At 39.5% G+C, this 19,906-nt stretch overlaps 1 protein-coding gene across 2 annotated transcripts in view; it reads right to left on the bottom strand.

Moving 5' to 3' along the window:
• Nucleotides 1-19,906, bottom strand: part of STAP1 (signal transducing adaptor family member 1) — a 651,304-nt gene that overhangs the window by 348,171 nt on the left and 283,227 nt on the right. For both annotated transcript variants that reach the window (XM_078676250.1, XM_078676251.1), the window contains exon 4: nucleotides 14,408-14,464. In XM_078676250.1, coding sequence (XP_078532376.1) covers nucleotides 14,408-14,464 — 57 coding nt within the window. The remainder of the gene's footprint in view (nucleotides 1-14,407; nucleotides 14,465-19,906) is intronic.

The following is a 19,906-nucleotide window of genomic DNA, read 5'->3' as shown; positions in this document are numbered from 1 at the left end:
CAATGATTGATTTTGTTTTCAAATTAGGTTGAAATTTGTATTTGGCACAAGGCTGAAGAAACTGTGTTAGGTGACATGAGATCGAAGAAATTGTGTTAGCTGGAAAAACACATTGATGTAAGACATAAGGTCGAAGAAAAGCTGTTAGAGAGTAGGATTTTCTTTTTAATAAAAAAAAAGTAAAATAGGGGGGTGAATATTTATAATATTTAGTGATTTAATTTTTTTTTTTTTAAAGGCTCTTGTTTCAAGAGTAAAGATGCCTTCTGTTAATAACAATTCAAGATGTTCTATTTTGAGAAGATGTTGCAAAATGTCTTCTATTTGTGTGATTTTATTAATTTTGGTCTGGTTAATTTTAGCTGTCATTTTTCCTTTTGGATTTGACAAAGAATTGTACAAAACTAATATGACAAGTAAAGTTGTGGTTAAACAAGATAACCATGGTGCAGTAGGTAAAACTAACAGAGTTATTGATCACAAACCAGAGATCCACCAATATAGATCTGTTGGTGATTTTTCTAGTAATACCTTTTCAAGACTTTTATCTGAATATGTTAAGGTGATGGATGTGAAAGATTGTTATATTTGTGTGAATTTACCTACTTCTGATCGGAAGGCGTCACCTATAATATGCTTCCTCTTACTTATGGCATCACATGTAGTGTAATAGCTAGTCTGTTCTATAAAACAGGTCGTTTAGAGTATTATTACTCTAATTATGATGAGATTTTTGCAAATTTAAAAGTTGACAACAGCCTGAATAAATTGAAACATGCTAAACAGATGAGGGAATTTTTCATAGTAACTAATGAACTTACTTATGAGTATGCTTTTAGAAATAATTTAACATGTAAATTGAGGTCGGAAGAAAAATCTTTCTTAAACATGGTTGGAGGAAGCAAGGAGCATTCTTGATACAGGAGGGTCAGTGGCAGTGATCCTCCTGGACTTGAGTGCTGCCTTTGACACCGTAAGTCATCAGGTGCTCCTCCAACGCCTGTCAGGGGTGGGGGTGTCAGGGACGGCCCTAAAATGGTTGGAATCCTTCCTCTCCGACCGTTTTTACCAAATTTGGGAAGTAGCAGAGCAGTCGACCCTCTTCCCTCTTCAATGTGGAGTCCCGCAGGGCTCATCTTTGAGCCCTACCTTATTTAATATATACATGACTCCTCTTGAAAGAGTGGTCGCCCCCTCAGGAGTAAAGATTATCAGCTATGCTGATGATACTCAGCTGGTGGTAGGCCTCACCCAGCTGGGGGAACAACCCGAGGTTCTGCATGACTGCCTTGTAAATGTCCATCGTTGGATGTCCCACTCTGCACTAAAGCTCAATGGAGAAAAAACTGAGCTGATGCTCCTAGGCAAATCTAGTCCCTCCACTATTGCTAGCTGTTGGCCCCGGTCTCTGGGTGATCCACCATCTCCCAAGAAGGAGATCAAGACCTTGGGAGTTTGGTTGGATGAAGATCTGTCCTTTAGGACCCATGCCAGGAATACCGCGGGGGTCTGTTTTGGGCTGCTGCGGTCAGCCCGCAAGGTGTTGCCTTTGCTCCCTGATCCTGCAAGGAAGCTGCTGATTCGCGGTTTAATCTTGTCAAGGCTCGATTATGGGAACGCGATGTTTCTCGGTGCCCCCGAAGCGACTTTTAAAACTCTCCAACAAGTACAAAATGCAGCCGCTAGATTGTTGTTGGATGTGCCCAGAAGACATTCAGCTGCCCCGGCCCTGAAAACGCTGCACTGGCTCAAAGTTAAGGAACGGGTGAAATTTAAAGCGTTGTGCACGGCCCACAAAATTCTACATGGTAAGGGCCCCCCCATTCTTTCCACCATGGCACGCCCTTACAAGCCCACACGGCCCTTGCGTTCGGATCAAGGACATCTTCTGCAGTCAGTTAGAGTAAGGAAGGCTCGCTCTGGAGGCAGGCGTTTCTCAGTGCAAGTGGCGGCTTTATGGAACTCCCTGCCCCTTAAGATCCGTTCAGAGTCCAAGATCCTTCTCTTCTGGAAACTTCTTAAGACTCATTTGTTTCCTGTGTAGCGTTGAGCTGAGGTTTTCTCTTTCTTCTGTTTCGCGCCGTGATGCTCTTGGGTAACTGAGCGCGCTATAAATTTTGTATAATAATAATAAGAGAGAAGGGCAATTTATAAACGAAACGAGATGCTGAAACAAACCAAATCTAAGTTTTGGCAGATTAAAGATGAAAAGCTCAATGGTAGAAATGAGAATGTTGCTATTCACATAGATAAACCTGTTAGTGGAAAGCTTTGTATTAGGAGAGATAACACGTTATTTGACAATTACTTTGTAGGTGCTAGTCAATGTGAGGATACTTATCAAATCTTAGGTGGATGGGGATTCAAAGGTGGTAAAGATCCAATTTTTCCTGGAATTTATTTTGTGTGTGGGGACAAAGCTTATTACAATCTCCCAGACCACTGGTATGGGACTTGCTACGTGGGTTTAGTTTTTCCAAACTTTTTCCATGTAGATAGAAATGCGGAAGGTTCATTTGAAATTGGCAAACACCTGAATAGGTTCAAGAGGGAAAGCTTTTCAGAAATTTTGGGTGACATATTTGGCGCAGTAATACCTATGGTGGGTATAACCCTGAATGCAATCAAAATCAGAAAAATGTCTACAATTGTTGATAGATTGTCAACTGATACTGCTAGTGGATTTCAATTAGTTAATACAGAACTTATTGCCATGAGATCAATGGTAATGCAGAGCCGTCTTGCTCTAGACATTCTGCTAGCTAAAGAGGGAGGAGTCTGTGGAATTTTGCATGTCCAGCATTGCTGCACATATATCCCAGACAAGAGCCAGAACATAGAATCATATATCAAAAATATTACAGAATTACATGCTGAGATAGAACCTATAGAAGATGAAGATTTTTCAGAACGTTTGAGCAAAAGATTTTCAGCAATCAAAAACTGGTTTCAAGAGATAGGTAGTTCAATTCTAGGCAAAATACTGCGTCCTTTATTAGTTATAGTCTTTGTGATACTTTTGTTAAAAATTAGTTGCATGTTATACAAGAGAAAGAAATATCTAAGGGAAAAGAAAAGAATTTACAAACTCAGAAGGAGAAAAAGAAAAAGAAATAGAATTAGAAGAGTTTCGTAGAACTCAATATGAGAGTAGCAGACAAACAGCTGAATCAAGAGTTTAGAAATACTAATACTAAGAAAGTCCAAAACATGTTCAAGGGTTAACATTTTTGCTAAAAATTTTGGGTGTAGTTTGGTGATTTTGAAATCACCAGATGAGGGAGTTGATGGAGCGAGGTGCAGAATGAAATTTCATTCAAACTCGCAAAGTTAAACTTTCATAAAACTATAACTGTATTAATAAGCATGAGATGAAAGTATTAACCAACATAGTTTTAAAATGCATCTACACAGAAACACGAGGGACTAACTTATATGCTCTATGTTGCAGTAGCAAGTATGTTAAAAAAATAATAAACTAACCTTGTCTATTGTCTTTGTCAGTATTAAATGCGGCTGTTTAACTAATGGCATGTGCTTATTTATGTGCTTATGTTATGTCTTTTCTGTGGCAAAAGCTTGTGGAGGATATTTGTGGCCTAAATAAAGAAGGTAGATATAAACGCTGCTTTGTGTGCTGAAGCTAGGTAACATAAATTAATGGGTTAATAATTAGCAAAGGGGGTGGGTAACAGAATGGGTTTCAATACTCTAATTAATTAATGTTTTGTGTTTGTTTGAATAATAGTTTCCAAGAGAGAGGCCTAGCTTGTAAAGATGGCGTTTAGAATCCTGTCCAGAAAAGAGCTTTGCACGTATTCAGAAGTGGAGACTTTTACCACAGACAGTTTTGTCAGAAAATACAGTTAAATAAGTTGTGCTAAACGTGCTCTTGGAAAGAAAGATTCAAGGACAGGAAGCGGCAAGATTGCCAAAGCCTAGGAAGTCATGAACTGTACTCATGAAATGTTTCATTTTCGAGGAAGCTAAAAGTCATGAAGCAAAAGGACAATAGAGCTTAAGAAAAGCTCGATTTTGGATTGAAAATGGTGATGACACGTTATGGACTGACATCAAACAGCCAATGAAAGCTCTGGTTGGCCAAGAAAAATGTACAATTTAGTGGAGATTAGTTAGATAGAAAGGTATAAAACCTAGCCCCATGGACAGGAGGGCGCTTCTCGCTTTCCGATTCCTGAAGGGCATGACGTTCTGTTGGACTCTTTGGCGCACGTAAGGACAGCAGACATAATTGATTTTTCCTTTTTAGGTGGAGTGAAAATAGTCAGGGAAATAGATTTAGGGAATGGAAACTGTTATTAACTAATATTAATGCATTCTGATTTTGCCTTTGAAATGTCAGTCTAAATGATCATTCCTATTAAAATGCTGCTTTTCTTTGCTAATAAAATAAAATTTATTAATTGAAAATGCTTTTTCTTTGAAAATACAGTTAAATAAAAATTAGATTTGAAAAGACAAGCTGGTCTTGTTTATTCAGGTCTAGTTACCATTAGTTGATTCATTTGCCTTAGTGACTTAATTAAATGATAAATGTTTAAAACCATGGTAAGAAATGATAAACTGCAGTTGTATATAAATATGTAAATAGATTTGTGAATAGTTCAGATTAATTAGGTCACATGATTCAGTTGCTCAAAAATTGTCTCGTTGGTTTATGGGCCTGTGTTAATGATTCATGATTAATGGTGCGTATTATGGTGTTGGGTTGAGTTGGTGAGACAGTTTTTCATTAGGAGCGCTGGATCAAGACCCACTCCTGTTCTTGACATTAGAATGCAATCATCTGCATAAGGGCATTTGCTGTTTTCCATAAAAGGAAAGTATCATTCCTACTGCGAGCCTCGCGCAATTGTACCCAGGATTTCTGCCTTGTAGCTATCTTTCTCTTCTTGATCACCTGCTTGTTATTCAGTCTGCATAGCCTCACTTCCTCAACATCTCTTGATGACATTTTTAGAGGTTATATTAGACATCTAGGTGCTTAGGAGAAATCCCCATCAAACCATTTCTGGCTTCTAGCCTCCCCGCGGGACACTGTAATAGTTAAGAGTTCAGTCACAGTTTTACTAATTGCCTAGTACGCCATAAGCAAACACAAGGAATCTGGCCCAAACTCCAGACACACCGGTGCACAGACATAATATCGACTCCAAAATATCGTTTGGACAGAATATCGAGTTTTAAATATCGTTTGGAGAAAATATCGACTAGACAGAATATCGACAGCCAAAATATCGTTTTTAAGGTAAGTGAAGTAATATCGACTGTAAATAATATAGACAGTGAAAATATCCAAGTATATAATCTAGATAGTAAAAAATATAGTTTTTTAAATAATATTTAATTATTTATAGTGTTTTTATGTTATAATATGTGTGAAAAGTGTCATTTTATTTTATAATTATTTTTAATTAATGATTTTTTTTAATTATTGTGTAATTTTATTCTGTAGCGGGTTGTGGGTTTATAGGGGAATAGGGTGGGAAGTAATTTAATTATAAATAATTAAATATGTAAATTTATTAATTGGTAGTAATAATTAATTAATTGGTAATTAAATAATATATGTTAATTATTTAAAATTTAATTGGTAATTAATTTAATTGATTAATTGCTAATTATGTAAATTAAAATAATGTATTTTCTGTAGCGGGTTGTGGGTTTATAGGGGAATAGGGTGGGAAGTAATTTAATTATAATTAATTAAATATTTAAATTTAATAATTGGTAGTAATATTTAATTAATTGTTAATTAAAAAATATTTGTTAATTAATTAAAATGTAATTGGTAATTAATTTAATTTAATTGATTAATTGCTAATTATGTTAAATTAAAGGGGGTATTTTTAGGGTTCAGGGTCAGTTTTTAGTTTTTGGGTAAAGGGGTATTTTTAGGGTTCAGGGTCAGCTTTTAGTTGTTGGGTAAAGGGGTATTTTTAGGGTTCAGGGTCAGTTTTTAGTTTTTGGGTAAAGGGGTATTTTTAGGGTTCAGGGTCAGTTTTTAGTTTTTGGGTAAAGGGGTATTTTTAGGGTTCAGGGTCAGTTTTGGGTTTTTGGGTAAAGGGGTATTTTTAGGGTTCAGGGTCAGTTTTTAGTTTTTGGGTAAAGGGGTATTTTTAGGGTTGAGGGTCAGTTTTTAGTTTTTGGGTAAAGGGGTATTTTTAGGGTTGAGGGTCAGTTTTTAGTTTTTGGGTAAAGGGATATTTTTAGGGTTCAGGGTCCGTTTTTAGTTTTTGGGTAAAGGGGTATTTTTAGGGTTCAGGGTCAGTTTTTAGTTTTTGGGTAAAGGGGTATTTTTAGGGTTCAGGGTCAGTTTTTAGTTTTTGGGTAAAGGGGTATTTTTAGGGTTCAGGGTCAGTTTTTAGTTTTTGGGTAAAGGGGTATTTTTAGGGTTCAGGGTCATTTTGGGTTTTTGGGGTACATATACAATATTGCCTATTATTTAATTTAATTTTGTTACTATATATATATATGTTTTAGGAAATATGATTAAAAAAATATAATTTTTTTACTTTCATGAATTATTTAATTATTAAAAGTTATTTTAAGTATTGTTAATTATATTTTAGTAATTAATTTTTTATATTAATGTAATTAAACATTGTTTTTAGTAAAGTCGATATTTTTTACAACAATATTTTTGTAAACGATATTTTGTACTCGATATTTTTGTACTTACCTGTTTGTACATACAAACTCGATATTTTGGTTGTAGATATTTTTTCCTCGATATTTTGGGTAGTCGATATTTTGGTAGTCGATATTATTTCAGTGATCCAGACACACCATCAGCTGCTCCCAGTTTCTACACACACCTCAGTTAACAAGTATCTAGAATCCACAGTGGCCCATTTTTGCAGAATACCCTTGGTGTTGCTGGTGTCTAGTTGAAAAATGGGTTGAGTATACTGTGGCTGTGCATGACCTCCTTAGAATACATAGTGCCAAGGGATTGTGGTCACTCATTCAATTCTGAAGGATGGAAAAGTGGGTAACCTTTTTACTACACCTCTCTACAATAGCAATAAAATCAATCATGTGTCCAGAGCCCTTTCCAGTCAAAGTAATATATTTCTGGGTTGGATCTGATGCAAGATCTAATGAAAGCACAAGGCAGTGCTTGCTCACGATTGTGTTTAGATCTTCACCACACGGATTACGTTCAATGAACAATTGATCCATATAGCCACACCACATCATGCCACAAAAAGAATTTCTCCATGTTGAGCAGAGCCTGCTGTTGAAACCCTTACCCCGATTACAACATAATTCCCCCTTTAACTCTTCCAGTGCCTTATGGATGGTCCAATCAAGTGGCTTGACTATATCTGTGTTATAATTCAAATTATTCAGATAAAAGTTGATAATACCAATTGTTTGCTTACCAGCAAAGGTCAGGCATATCATTTAAAACTGGGGTGAATCACAATAGGTTTTAGAAATCCTGCTTTCTAATGAAAGAGGGGCCAAAGTTAACAGCCCGCCCCAATCATGCCATAACCTGGAGTTGACAGCCGGTGTTGACACAAGGGTAAACCCATAAATGTGTACTGTGCTGCAAGACCAGGTTTCCTTTAAACACACAATACGGTACTTCTTTATCAATTCATTCCATTCCGCATTCCTTGCTCAAAAGGCCAGCCATATTCCAAAACAATCAAAATCTGCTCTGGATCTTTGCTTGACCGTGGTCCTCCTCATATTTTATAGCCTGCCACTGAAACAGCACACTGCCTACGTATGTGTAATTTGTCTCTCACTTCTGCCATACTTCCCGATTCTCGGAAAAAAAGAATTGGCAATTCCCTAGCTTAATAAACCTTCTGCTGACACCACTATATTATCCAACCTTTGTTGTTTTTTTTTACTTTACCTTCTTTCACAAATTTGCAAGAAACATGCTAATGGGCAACTCTGTGTTCCTCAAAGTGAATGGCGAGCTTCATCCCATTCAATCAGGCTGCAGACGTAGGCACACTAATGATTCAGGTCTGCTATCGGTCGCCCATGACCACAGTCTCATGGTAGAACAGGTATGCATGCCTCCCTGGTCCTCCTTGGCCTGCAGGCAGTGTTTGATACAGTGACCATGCCATTCATATCAATCGCTTGTGTGATTGTTGCATTCACTGATCATCTCCTCGTAGTCTGTCTTTCTTCTCATTGATCAGACTTTCGACCTATTATGTTTGGTGTGCCTCAGTGTTCCTCCCGGAGTCTTCAGCTAATTATTGGCTCCTCTTGTCCGCCCCATTGAGACATTGGGTTTTTCAGTGATAAACTATGCAGATGGCACTCAAATAGTGCAAGGAATTGATTAGTCTCCTGGCAGACCCAAGCTAACATTTGCCTGCCTCCTTGAAATTTGACAAAGGATGAAACGTAATCACCTTATGCTAAATTCAGATGAAACCAACATTAGAAGGATGGACTACTAATTGGTGAGCAGATACATTAGGCTCTTGCACTGTTCGTGATCACAAAGATATACATTTGGGACTCTATTTGGATTCTCAGCTATTTTTTTTCACTCCTAAAAGTAAGGTTTTCTTCGCCTGTTTTACTACCCAAGAATGATCCTAAAATGTTTCTCTTACCCGAAATTCTATTTAGCTTGGGGGCATCCCAAATAACCCATCCATCATTCACAGCTAGTACATAATTCTTGCTTCATATTCATTTATCTCAAGTGTGCAAGCTTTACATTGGCTCCCCACAGAAATGCAAAATACTTTATTTTCAAGGTCTTGTCCATCTGTCACAGAGCATTTTATGGCTATGGCTCTAAATATGCAGCGGCGGCTCCTCTGCTATGGCGGAGGAGCGTGCCCCTGCTACCCGCAGAGGCAAACGAAAAATAAAATAATGACCATTTTATTTTTCGTCCTGTAGCAGATTCTTGGAGGTGGGGCCACAGCACTGAAGCAGGGGAAGGAGGATAGGTGGGCATTGCTGTCAGTGTGCATGACGGTTTGGCCGGCAGTCGTTGGACGACCAAACTGTCATGCGCACTGACATCTCTCCAACCCAGCAGTGTTTATGGGCGGAGAAACCAGCAGGCACATGCTCCCAGCTCCCGAGAGAGCACAAAATAAGCTCACTCCGCCCAATCCTGACACTGGTCTCATGGGTATGCGTGCAGCATCTGGATTGGCCCGCAGGAGAGTCTGGGAGCTTCAGCATGCACACAGAGGAGCAGAATAGCGGCAAGGTTTTGTTTTTTCATTGTTTGTTTTGTGACAGGCACCCCACATTGTCTCACCACATTTCCCTGACACCAGCCGCTACTATAAATAACACTGAATGAAGTTCCCCGATCTATTAGTCTGTGAGGAATAATTACTCATCTTCCCAACAGTTGCTTAGAGAGCCTAAAACTCATAAGGCCAGGGTAGGAGGCAGATCTTTTTTCTTCCTGACTCCTTCTGCAACCTTCTTAAACTTTTCTTTCCTTCAGCTAAAGTTTTTTGTAAACGTTAGTTCACTATTAATGTCTCCATTGGTCAAGGACACATTTTGAGGTATAAGTGCACTCTGTAAGTGTATATTATTAACATCATTTTTATCATCATTTTTATGTTTACTTTACATTTGTTGTATGGTTGGAAATGGAAACATCTGAGGGCGATTACTACAAGTCACGACAAAATATCATGTTCTCTCCTTTTACTCAAATGCAGTTGGAAAAAATAAGCAGGCAATGACCCAAACCTAGGCCATGGAAATTAGACTTTTCCATTAATGGACACCTAGCTCCTGGGAGCACCGGTATTGTCTCTTTCTTTGAACACAGAGATTTTGATTTTTTTTTCATTAATAGCATTGTTTCCTTTAATTTGAACATGTTGCTTCTTATATCTGTCATTTTTTCTTGACGGATAGCAATACAATTAATATGTATGTATTTCAGTGAGCACAGTTGATATTTTTCAGGTTTGTAAAATAGTGTCTTGAAACATTGCTTCAAAAATGTAGTTTTTTCTCTTTTCTGTCAATTAAGTTATTTCAATATCAGTCCATCTGGTGTGAATGAGACACATAATGCGACATTTTCTCTGCAGTGTTTACTAAACAGATGAAACAGGCTTGCTTTTGTTCGTTGAGACACTGGAACCTGGCACTGTGTCAATGTCTGCGTGTGATAGAGTGACGTTGTCTAATATTTCTCTGTTTTCTTCATAGCCAGTTTATTACCTAGAGTACATTGCGTTTATGATTATCACTGCTTGCTGTTCACATTTGTGTTGTGCAAAAGGGCAAGACAGAGGTATTCCTGCACTTTGCGGGGTGCAAAAACCCGCTTCGCTTTGCACTGAGGAAGCAAAGAGACCAAGCTACATCACAAGCTACACGTATTAAAGCAAGGCATGACTGGCTATAGTGGGCACCGGGCATTTCACCAGTGGGTCGCCATGGTTGGGGGCCGGTTTTGGGCCCCGGGTGTCGATTTTAATGCAGGGCCATTTTTGCAGCATAGCCGCAATATCGGCCATTGTAACGAAATTGGCAGAAACCAGCCCTGGTAAACAGCTTGGCCGCACCACTAAACCCCTGGGGGCTGGCAAAGTGCTTTGCCTGGGCCGATTTTGGGTCCCATTCCGGCCATGTATTAAAGGCATCTGGAAAAACCCTGGTACGCAATTCCGCATGGATAATCCGTTTTAAATCATCAATTTGTTGGTTTCCGAAAATATTTTGATATTAAATAAGATAAATTGTTACTTCTGATAATTTGTGTTCTCTATCAAAGTATGATTTATCTTTGGATCTGCCTCTTCTGCACACCATAGTGTAGGTCTTCGCTAGATTTAACTTAAGGTCGTCAAGCCCCATATATCTGACGAAACCATCAATTAATTTTTGTAAACCATTTGTGGTTCTGGGCATTAACACCTCATCGTCAGCATATAGGAGCACAGGGGTACAATGAGATCAAAATTTGGGTGCATCAGCATCTATCATCTGTGGCTCCTTGTCATCCCATTCACATAAAGGGAAAAAGAGTGGGAGCTATGACAAACTCTTGCCTTATCCCTCTTGTAACACTAAGGGGTCGATTCCGATCCGGTAAAAAATCCGTCCGTACGATTCATATCCGGAGCCCTCTCCGTACGACTCATACACACGCCATACGACCCGACGAGTACGGTCCGGACCGGGGTATCAGGACGCGATCCGTATGGTCCACGTCAGGTAAGGGCGATTCGTAAGGAACAGCGCACAATCACATACACACCGTACGGTGCGTACCCCCCATGATCGCAGGGGTACGCACCGTACACCCAGCGAACATGGGGTACAGTGCCTACCCCCCCATGATCGCAGGGGTACGCACAGTACACCCAGCGTACATGGGGTACGGTGCGTACCCCTGCGAACATGGGGGGTACACACCGTACCCCATGTACGCTGGGTGTACGGTGCGTACCCCTGCGATCATGAGGGGTACACACCGTACCCTGGGGGGGGGGGCGTTCCGTACCTGTTTCATCGCGAACTCTGCTTTTACGTCTGTTTTCAGCTTCCGTAGAAAAAGGGTCGTACGGTGCGTACCCGACACGGATCGTACTTTCTGGTTCGTATATACCAGCCGCGAACCATACGGATGTCGCGTACAGCGGGTTCCGACGGAGACTCGTATGGGGATTCGAGTCGTACGTCTCTGTACGATTCGTACGGAGTCCGGCTCCTGGTACGAATCGTACTTCGTCGTTCGTACGTATGTCGGACGTTGCAGGGTACGATTCGTACAGGAAAAACGCTCCGAAAGACTATTCGGAGTGTTTTTTACCGGATCAGAATCGACTCCTAAATCTCGATGTGCACTCTCGCTCCAGCCCGAATCATAGTAGAGTACATCTGAGAGAGATGAGAGGCAATGTCCATGGGAGCACCCATGTTAATGAAAGTTTTTGAATAGTTAACTACATCAAAGGTGCTGGAGAGATCAGCGAAACCGAGGTGAATAAAATCCTGCTTCGCTAATGTATATTTACTCAATATAAATGATTCTGTTTTTAATAAAGAAGTCAGTTTTGATCTTCATTTGCTTAGTGTTTCCGGTAGTGGTCCAATATATATCTTTTAAATGACCGTAGATGTTTGTTTAGCTTACTATAATGTGGTGCCTCTTTAATAAGCTATTTTATATTCATAGGTAATTTTAATACAACATTAATTATTTCCTGTGGAAATGTTACAATTTTCAAATATTTTTAATGGATCCAGTTGGGGCATATGCGTTTTTGGCCACTGACCTGTATACTCCAGGATGAAAAAGGGAAAGTCTGCTGGTTAAAAAGACATACACGCTAGACATCAGCTTTCTTTAGTGACATCAACTAATATCCAAAACAGCCCTTGCACTGCCAGCAACTGGACCAAGGGCAGGAATTGTGTAACTGGGCAGGTAGAATTTGTACCATAGTAAAATAAATCTAGTAACTAGCCCCCCAGAAACCGTAAGTCATCAGTAGTAGATGACATGGGTCAATCTTGCAGTTCAACTACATCATGCACTCACATGAGTACCGCTCTTTACTCTTGACTAATACTTTACAGAAATTGTTGAATAACATTATTTCAGCAAATAAACGGTGCACAGACATAATATCGACTCCAAAATATCGTTTGGACAGAATATCGAGTTTTAAATATCGTTTGGAGAAAATTGCGACTAGACAGAATATCGACAGCCAAAATATCGTTTTTAAGGTAAGTGAAGTAATATCGACTGTAAATAATATAGACAGTGAAAATATCCAAGTATATAATCTAGATAGTAAAAAATATAGTTTTTTAAATAATATTTAATTATTTATAGTGTTTTTATGTTATAATATGTGTGAAAAGTGTCATTTTATTTTATAATTATTTTGAAATAATGATTTTTTTTAATTATTGTGTAATTTTATTCTGTAGCGGGTTGTGGGTTTATAGGGGAATAGGGTGGGAAGTAATTTAATTATAATTAATTAAATATGTAAATTTATTAATTGGTAGTAATAATTAATTAATTGGTAATTAAATAATATATGTTAATTATTTAAAATTTAATTGGTAATTAATTTAATTTAATTGATTAATTGCTAATTATGTAAATTAAAATAATGTATTTTCTGTAGCGGGTTGTGGGTTTATAGGGGAATAGGGTGGGAAGTAATTTAATTATAATTAATTAAATATGTAAATTTAATAATTGGTAGTAATATTTAATTAATTGTTAATTAAAAAATATTTGTTAATTAAATAAAATGTAATTGGTAATTAATTTAATTTAATTGATTAATTGCTAATTATGTTCAATTAAAGGGGTATTTTTAGGGTTCAGGGTCAGTTTTTAGTTTTTGGGTAAAAGGGTATTTTTAGGGTTCAGGGTCAGTTTTTAGTTTTTGGGTAAAGGGGTATTTTTAGGGTTCAGGGTCAGTTTTTAGTTTTTGGGTAAAGGGGTATTTTTAGGGTTCAGGGTCAGTTTTTAGTTTTTGGGTAAAGGGGTATTTTTAGGGTTCAGGGTCAGTTTTGGGTTTTTGGGTAAAGGGGTATTTTTAGGGTTCAGGGTCAGTTTTTAGTTTTTGGGTAAAGGGGTATTTTTAGGGTTGAGGGTCAGTTTTTAGTTTTTGGGTAAAGGGGTATTTTTAGAGTTCACGGTCAGTTTTTTCCGTTTTTGGGTAAAGGGGTATTTTTAGGGTTCAGGGTCAGTTTTTAGTTTTTGGGTAAAGGGGTATTTTTAGGGTTGAGGGTCAGTTTTTAGTTTTTGGGTAAAGGGGTATTTTTAGGGTTCAGGGTCAGTTTTTAGTTTTTGGGTAAAGGGGTATTTTTAGGGTTGAGGGTCAGTTTTTAGTTTTTGGGTAAAGGGGTATTTTTAGGGTTCAGGGTCAGTTTTTAGTTTTTGGGTAAAGGGGTATTTTTAGGGTTCAGGGTCATTTTGGGGTTTTTGGGGTACATATACAATATTGCCTATTATTTAATTAAATGTTGTTACTATATATATATATGTTTTAAGAAATATGATTAAAAAAATATTATTTTTTTACTTTCATTAATTATTTAATTATTAAAAGTTATTTTAAGTATTGTTAATTATATTTTAGTAATTAATTTTTTATATTAATGTAATTAAACATTGTTTTTAGTAAAGTCGATATTTTTTACAATGATATTTTTGTAAACGATATTTTGTACTCGATATTTTTGTACTTACCTGTTTGTACATACAAACTCGATATTTTGGTTGTAGATATTTTTTCCTCGATATTTTGGGTAGTCGATATTTTGGTAGTCGATATTATTTCAGTGATCCCAAATAAACATCTCCTAGGCAAAGGTCTCAGGGCAAACAGATTGATTGGCAGTAAAATCACAGGATTGTATTTGATAGGTTTACCTGTGTCACTGTGAGAATGAAGCCTTTCCATTCCTCCACATCTTCAGGGGTCTCAGTCTGAAGAACGAAACATAAATAAAGTCAATGGTGCAGTGTCCTTTATGAAAAACACAAAACTTTACAAGCAGTAGATCCTTTCCTTTAAATTCATTTACTCAAACACCTGCTTTATAAACTGATGGTGATGATAATATTGAATATGATGATAATAATAATAATAATAATAATAATAATAATATATAGAGTGCTAACAGGGCCGGACTCGGAACCAAAACCGGCCCTGTCAAAGTGCTCGGCTGGCCCCCCCCTGGGGTTGGTGGTGCCGCCGAGCTCTTTGCCGGGGCCGGTTTTCAGCCGATTTTGTTACAGGGCCGATTTTGCAGCTATGCTGCAAAAACTGCCTTGTAAGTGTAGCAAAAACGGCCCCCAGGGGCCCAAAACCAGCCCCACAGCCTTGCGGCGCACTGGGGGATTGCCCGGTGCCCGCAACGGCCAGTCGGGCCTGATTGCTAATACACAAGTTATAAACTGATGGTGAAGATAATATTGAATATGATGATAATAATAATAATAATAATAATAATAATAATAGATAGAGTGCTAATACACAAGTTGTATCTAGTTAGTAGATGTTTAACCCCTTGGCCGCGGCGGTAATTCCGCCGCGGCGCTGGGGGGGAGGGGTGCCATGCTGCCATGCTCGTGACGGAACTATTCCGTCACGAGCCACGGGCGCGCTGTGCTTGTGACGGAGTGGTTCCGTCATGGCCCCGCCCGCTCAATAGAACGCGCCGCGTAAGTGCGGAAACGCGGCAGCGTGGGCGCGGCGGCGCGCCGTGACGGAACCACTCCGTCACCAGCACAGCGCGCCCGTGGCCGCTGACAGAGTGGTTCCATCACCAGCACACAAGGGGTTAAATAGTATATGTTACTATTGTACTGAATGCAGAAGGCCAACGGTGGACTCCAAGTGCCGCACAACCCAGTATATGTTACTATACACATCTTTAGGATAAATATTAATCAATCTTTTCACAATTAGAAACTTAGTAAACCTTGCTAGTACTAAATCATGTGATCAACTGGCTGAACAGACACCTACAAGTCACAATGGGAAAAAAACTTACATAGTTGAGATTGTTATCCTAAGCTGGAAAATCAATGTATTTCTAATAGTGCCAAAATGGCAGACAATTCATTTCCAATGACCTTGTGAGCACAGTTCTAAATAGTGTGTCGTTGCTTCTTCTGGTGCTCAACAAAATATTATTAACAGATTCTTCAGATTAACCTTTGTCTGATAAGTCGGAAATTGACAGTAAGGTCAGCTACTCTTCTAGGACTGTGGAAAAGATTTCTAAGTTGCCCTTTTGTGATTGATGGCTTGTCTGACCCCTCCTGCTTGGAGAGACGACAAGAAGGATTACTTTGTTCCCCTGCGAAAAGGTTTTCTGGTCCCCAGGAGGGACCATGAAAATATGCATCTTATTCCCTTGTTAAGATCAGCCATGGGAATGCTTCTTTCATTTAACTCATTTTGGATTCGCTTTATTTTAGGTTCAAATATAAGTTTTAGATATTTGCATCTACTAAACTAATATGGTGAATGTAATAAAATGCACATCAAAATTACACACGAAATAAGTTAAACAAGCGCTTTCAAAACTTTCACGAGCTCTGAAACTGCGAAAGAATAACATGCTCTTATCAGAGATGAATCGCGGCCACGCGTGGTAGCGGCCCAACGATTTCTGAACTGCAGCTAACCTCAATCAGAAAGTGTCCCTGGAACAAGGAGATGTGCCCTATGCAACCTCCACCCCACATACACCTCACATTCTCTCCTGTGCCTGGAGGGCTGAAGTCTGACACTAGAGCATACAACGATGATACACAGTAAGCTTTTGTGAGGATGTGATGCCTATAATCAGCCAGGAATTTCTCATTTTACGAGAACTGTACCTTTTGCTGCAAACCCTGTGCCCTCTTGGACAAGTGGTGATTTTACCTGACTCTGGACACAGTCAAACATTTTTCCAGGTACACACATCCCACAGTAAAAGGATAACAGAATAAAAGGAAAAATACACAGAAAAGCAGAACATTTAGATTTCAGGGTACCTTCGAATTAGCATATGTGCAAAATGTAAACCTGGACAAAAAAGATTTTGCGAAGTTGAAAAATAGCATACTTCATAGGAGTTAACTTTGAAAAACTGCACCTACAGGCAAATATTCCTACGAACATTTGCATTTTTTTTTAAAGAATTGCCCTGTAAACCTATTAACCACTGCTAGAAGCAGATGTTTGCTAGGGATTTCAGGTATTTAAATGATTGTTTTCCCATAATGTATTCTTCAATAGCCTTGCAACCTTGACAAAGCATAAGAAGTTTTGAAAAACCTCACGTTTTGTGGATAAAACCCTTTGGAACTATAGGCCAACACCTCCACATCACATTTGGCTATTTAATTAATGGAACCCTACCGTAATAATACACACAAAAAAGAGCGACGGTGATGCACTTATCATACAGAATGCCCTCTTTTGTACCTAACGATTTCGAAATGTTATTTGTTTTCTTGGTTATCATCATGGTAACTTTTCATTTTGACTGCATCCTAAAAAAAGATTCAATTTTCGAAATCTTTAACTACCATTACATAATACTCATTTTTATAAATGACATTAGGGAATATAATATGAACCCTGTGCAAATATTAGAACAAATTCATGATTGCATCAACCGTTTATTCTATATTGTTTTCAACAAGATATATAAATTATCAATTTAAACCTATGGACTTTGTTTATTAACATATCCACAAAAACTAACTGAACTGCAGGATGTGGTGTAATTTGTAAATTGTTGAATGTGACACCAGGGGTCTCAGCTTAAATTCCTGAGCTCGCCTATTTGTAACAATGTATGATTCCCGCCTCCCCCCGTTCAGGTCAGAAGCCACCGAAGTCATCTGCGGCGTTCCTCAAGGCTCCTCGCTCAGCCCAACCCTCTTCAACGTCTACATGAGCCCCCTCGCAGCCATCGCACGCCAACACAACCTCAACATCCTCTCCGACGCCGACGACACCCAGCTGATCCTCTCCCTCACCAACGACCCCGCCGCCGCCAGAGCCAACCTACACGAAGGGATGACAGACGTAGCCAAGTGGATGATGAACAGCCGCCTGAAACTGAACTCGGACAAGACGGAAGTCCTCATCCTGGGATCCTCACCCTCCGCCTGGGACGACTCCTGGTGGCCCCCCGCCCTGGGCAGCGGTCCCAAACCAACAGACCACGCACGCAACCTGGGCTTCATCCTGGACTCCTCCCTCTCCATGACCAGACAAATCAACGCCGTCTCCTGGTCATGCTTCAACATCCTGCGCATGCTACGTAAGATCTTCCGGTGGATCCCCACCGAGACCAGGAAGACGGTCACCCAGGCCCTCGTCACCAGCCGTCTGGACTACGGCAACTCCCTCTACGCCGGTACCACCGCCAAACTCCAGAAGAGACTCCAGCGGATCCAGAACGCCTCAGCACGACTCATCCTGGACATCACCCGTCGCAGCCACATCTCCGGACACCGGAGAGACCTGCACTGGCTCCCGGTCAACAAGAGAATCACCTTCCGTCTCCTCACCCACGCACACAAAGCCCTACACAACCAAGCCCAGGATACCTCAACAGCCGCCTCAACTTCTACGCTCCCACATGCCAGCTTCGATCGACCGGCCACGCCCTCGCCACTGTCCCCCGCTTCCGAAGAGCCACCAGAGGGGGAAGGTCCTTCTCCTACCTGGCCGCCAAGACTTGGAACTCCCTCCCGACCCACCTCCGCCTGACCCAGGACCACCTCGCCTTCAGGAAGCAGCTCAAGACTTGGCTGTTCGAGCAGTAGCGGACCACCCCTCCCCTAGCGCCTTGAGACCCTCCGGGTGAGTAGTGCGCTATATAAATGCTTTGATTGATTGATTGATTCGGGGCAGATCATTTAATCAGGCAGTCTTCAACAGTCACATCTGTCACAACTGCATGTGCTTAGATATTGGCGAAATGCCAACCTGCATGCTAGCTTATCTGACTGAATGGAACTGTGCAGAACACTGCAGCATTTGTTTGCATAAGGTGGGCACCATGTTAGATGATGCATATGGTAGGAACTGAAGTCTGCCTAGGGAGGAAGTCTCCGTAGTATCTTAGCAACGCATTACACCATCTAATATGTTCTATTACAAAATGATATATCTTCAGAATATCTCTACATCTCAGGCTCTCTGTGTTTGAGAGAAACTTTGAGATGCCTAAACACTGAAACAAAAATATTCTCTGTAAAAACAAGTGCATAAGGACACAGAATTATCATTTCTTGTAGTGATAAGTAACTACCTTCTATTTTGTGGGAACATGCTTCCTCATTCAAGATAATATTCAAGGTTTTTTATTGAAACTGAAATACAACAAACATAAGTTCACATACATACCGAATAATAACTTCCCAAGCCTATCAGTAGCTTAGTAAAATATGTGCATTTAGAGAAAAATATCTAAGCCTCTGAAAGTTATATGGATTTGCCATGTGCTTCACATAAATAAACAAGACGTGCAAAGTAAATTTAAGTTTATGGTCCTCAAAGGATAGTTCTGAAAGAGAACTTAGATGACACAGTTTGTCTCCACAAATTCAAATGGAGTCCTAAGAATACTTCTTAGTATTCACTTCAGAGTTACCTCATTTCAAAAAACATTTAAAAGAATTCACCAAAGTTTTCCATGAGCTCAGTCAACAAGATCCCGGCTGTAGCAACATTGTATCTCAATTGCCTACCAAGGCTGCTCTGAAGCATGAGGAACTTACACTTAAATCCCTCAAAATGGCTGCCACCATTTCCAAACTGTGAAGGAGACCTGTGGCATTATAGTCAAAGTAGGTGCTTTATACTCAGCGCCTCTGGCTGTATGTCCTTCAAAGATGCAATGCCTAGTTCCAAACAGTGATGCTTTACAGCCATTCCCAGCCTTACCCTTCCCTGAATATGTGCAGTACCTGCCAGTCAGAGTACTGAACTTGCAGGCCTGCTAATGCAAAGATGTGAGTGCTGGCCACAGATCATGGCAAGGAGCCCAGTCGCTTTAGCTCATCATATCAAGAAAGGAATCCCATTGAAGTTTCCCTTTTTCTCATTTAAGGTTGTATTGAAAAAGAAGTATATATGATAGCTACATTACTGTACATATTGTTCGTCTTTGACTTAACACTGATACATAAAAACATACAATTTGTATATCTTTCCTCATGTCCCTCAGTTCTCCTAGCCTAATCCTACTATGAAATAATACAAAAAACAGTGTTTCCGCCTATCTCTGACTTCTCAAGTAGTTTTATTTTACCCAAAGTTATCAATTCAAAAAATCCGGATGTCTTAAAGTTGTTTTTATTGTCCTTCACCAATTTAGAAAAGCTAACAGATCTGTGCTTAGACCACAGTTT

Source organism: Lissotriton helveticus, chromosome 2_1 (assembly GCF_964261635.1).
Source record: "Lissotriton helveticus chromosome 2_1, aLisHel1.1, whole genome shotgun sequence".
NCBI lineage: Eukaryota > Metazoa > Chordata > Amphibia > Caudata > Salamandridae > Lissotriton > Lissotriton helveticus.
The sequence above is the reverse complement of the archived record's forward strand: the minus strand, read 5'-3'. Positions and strand labels throughout refer to the sequence as shown.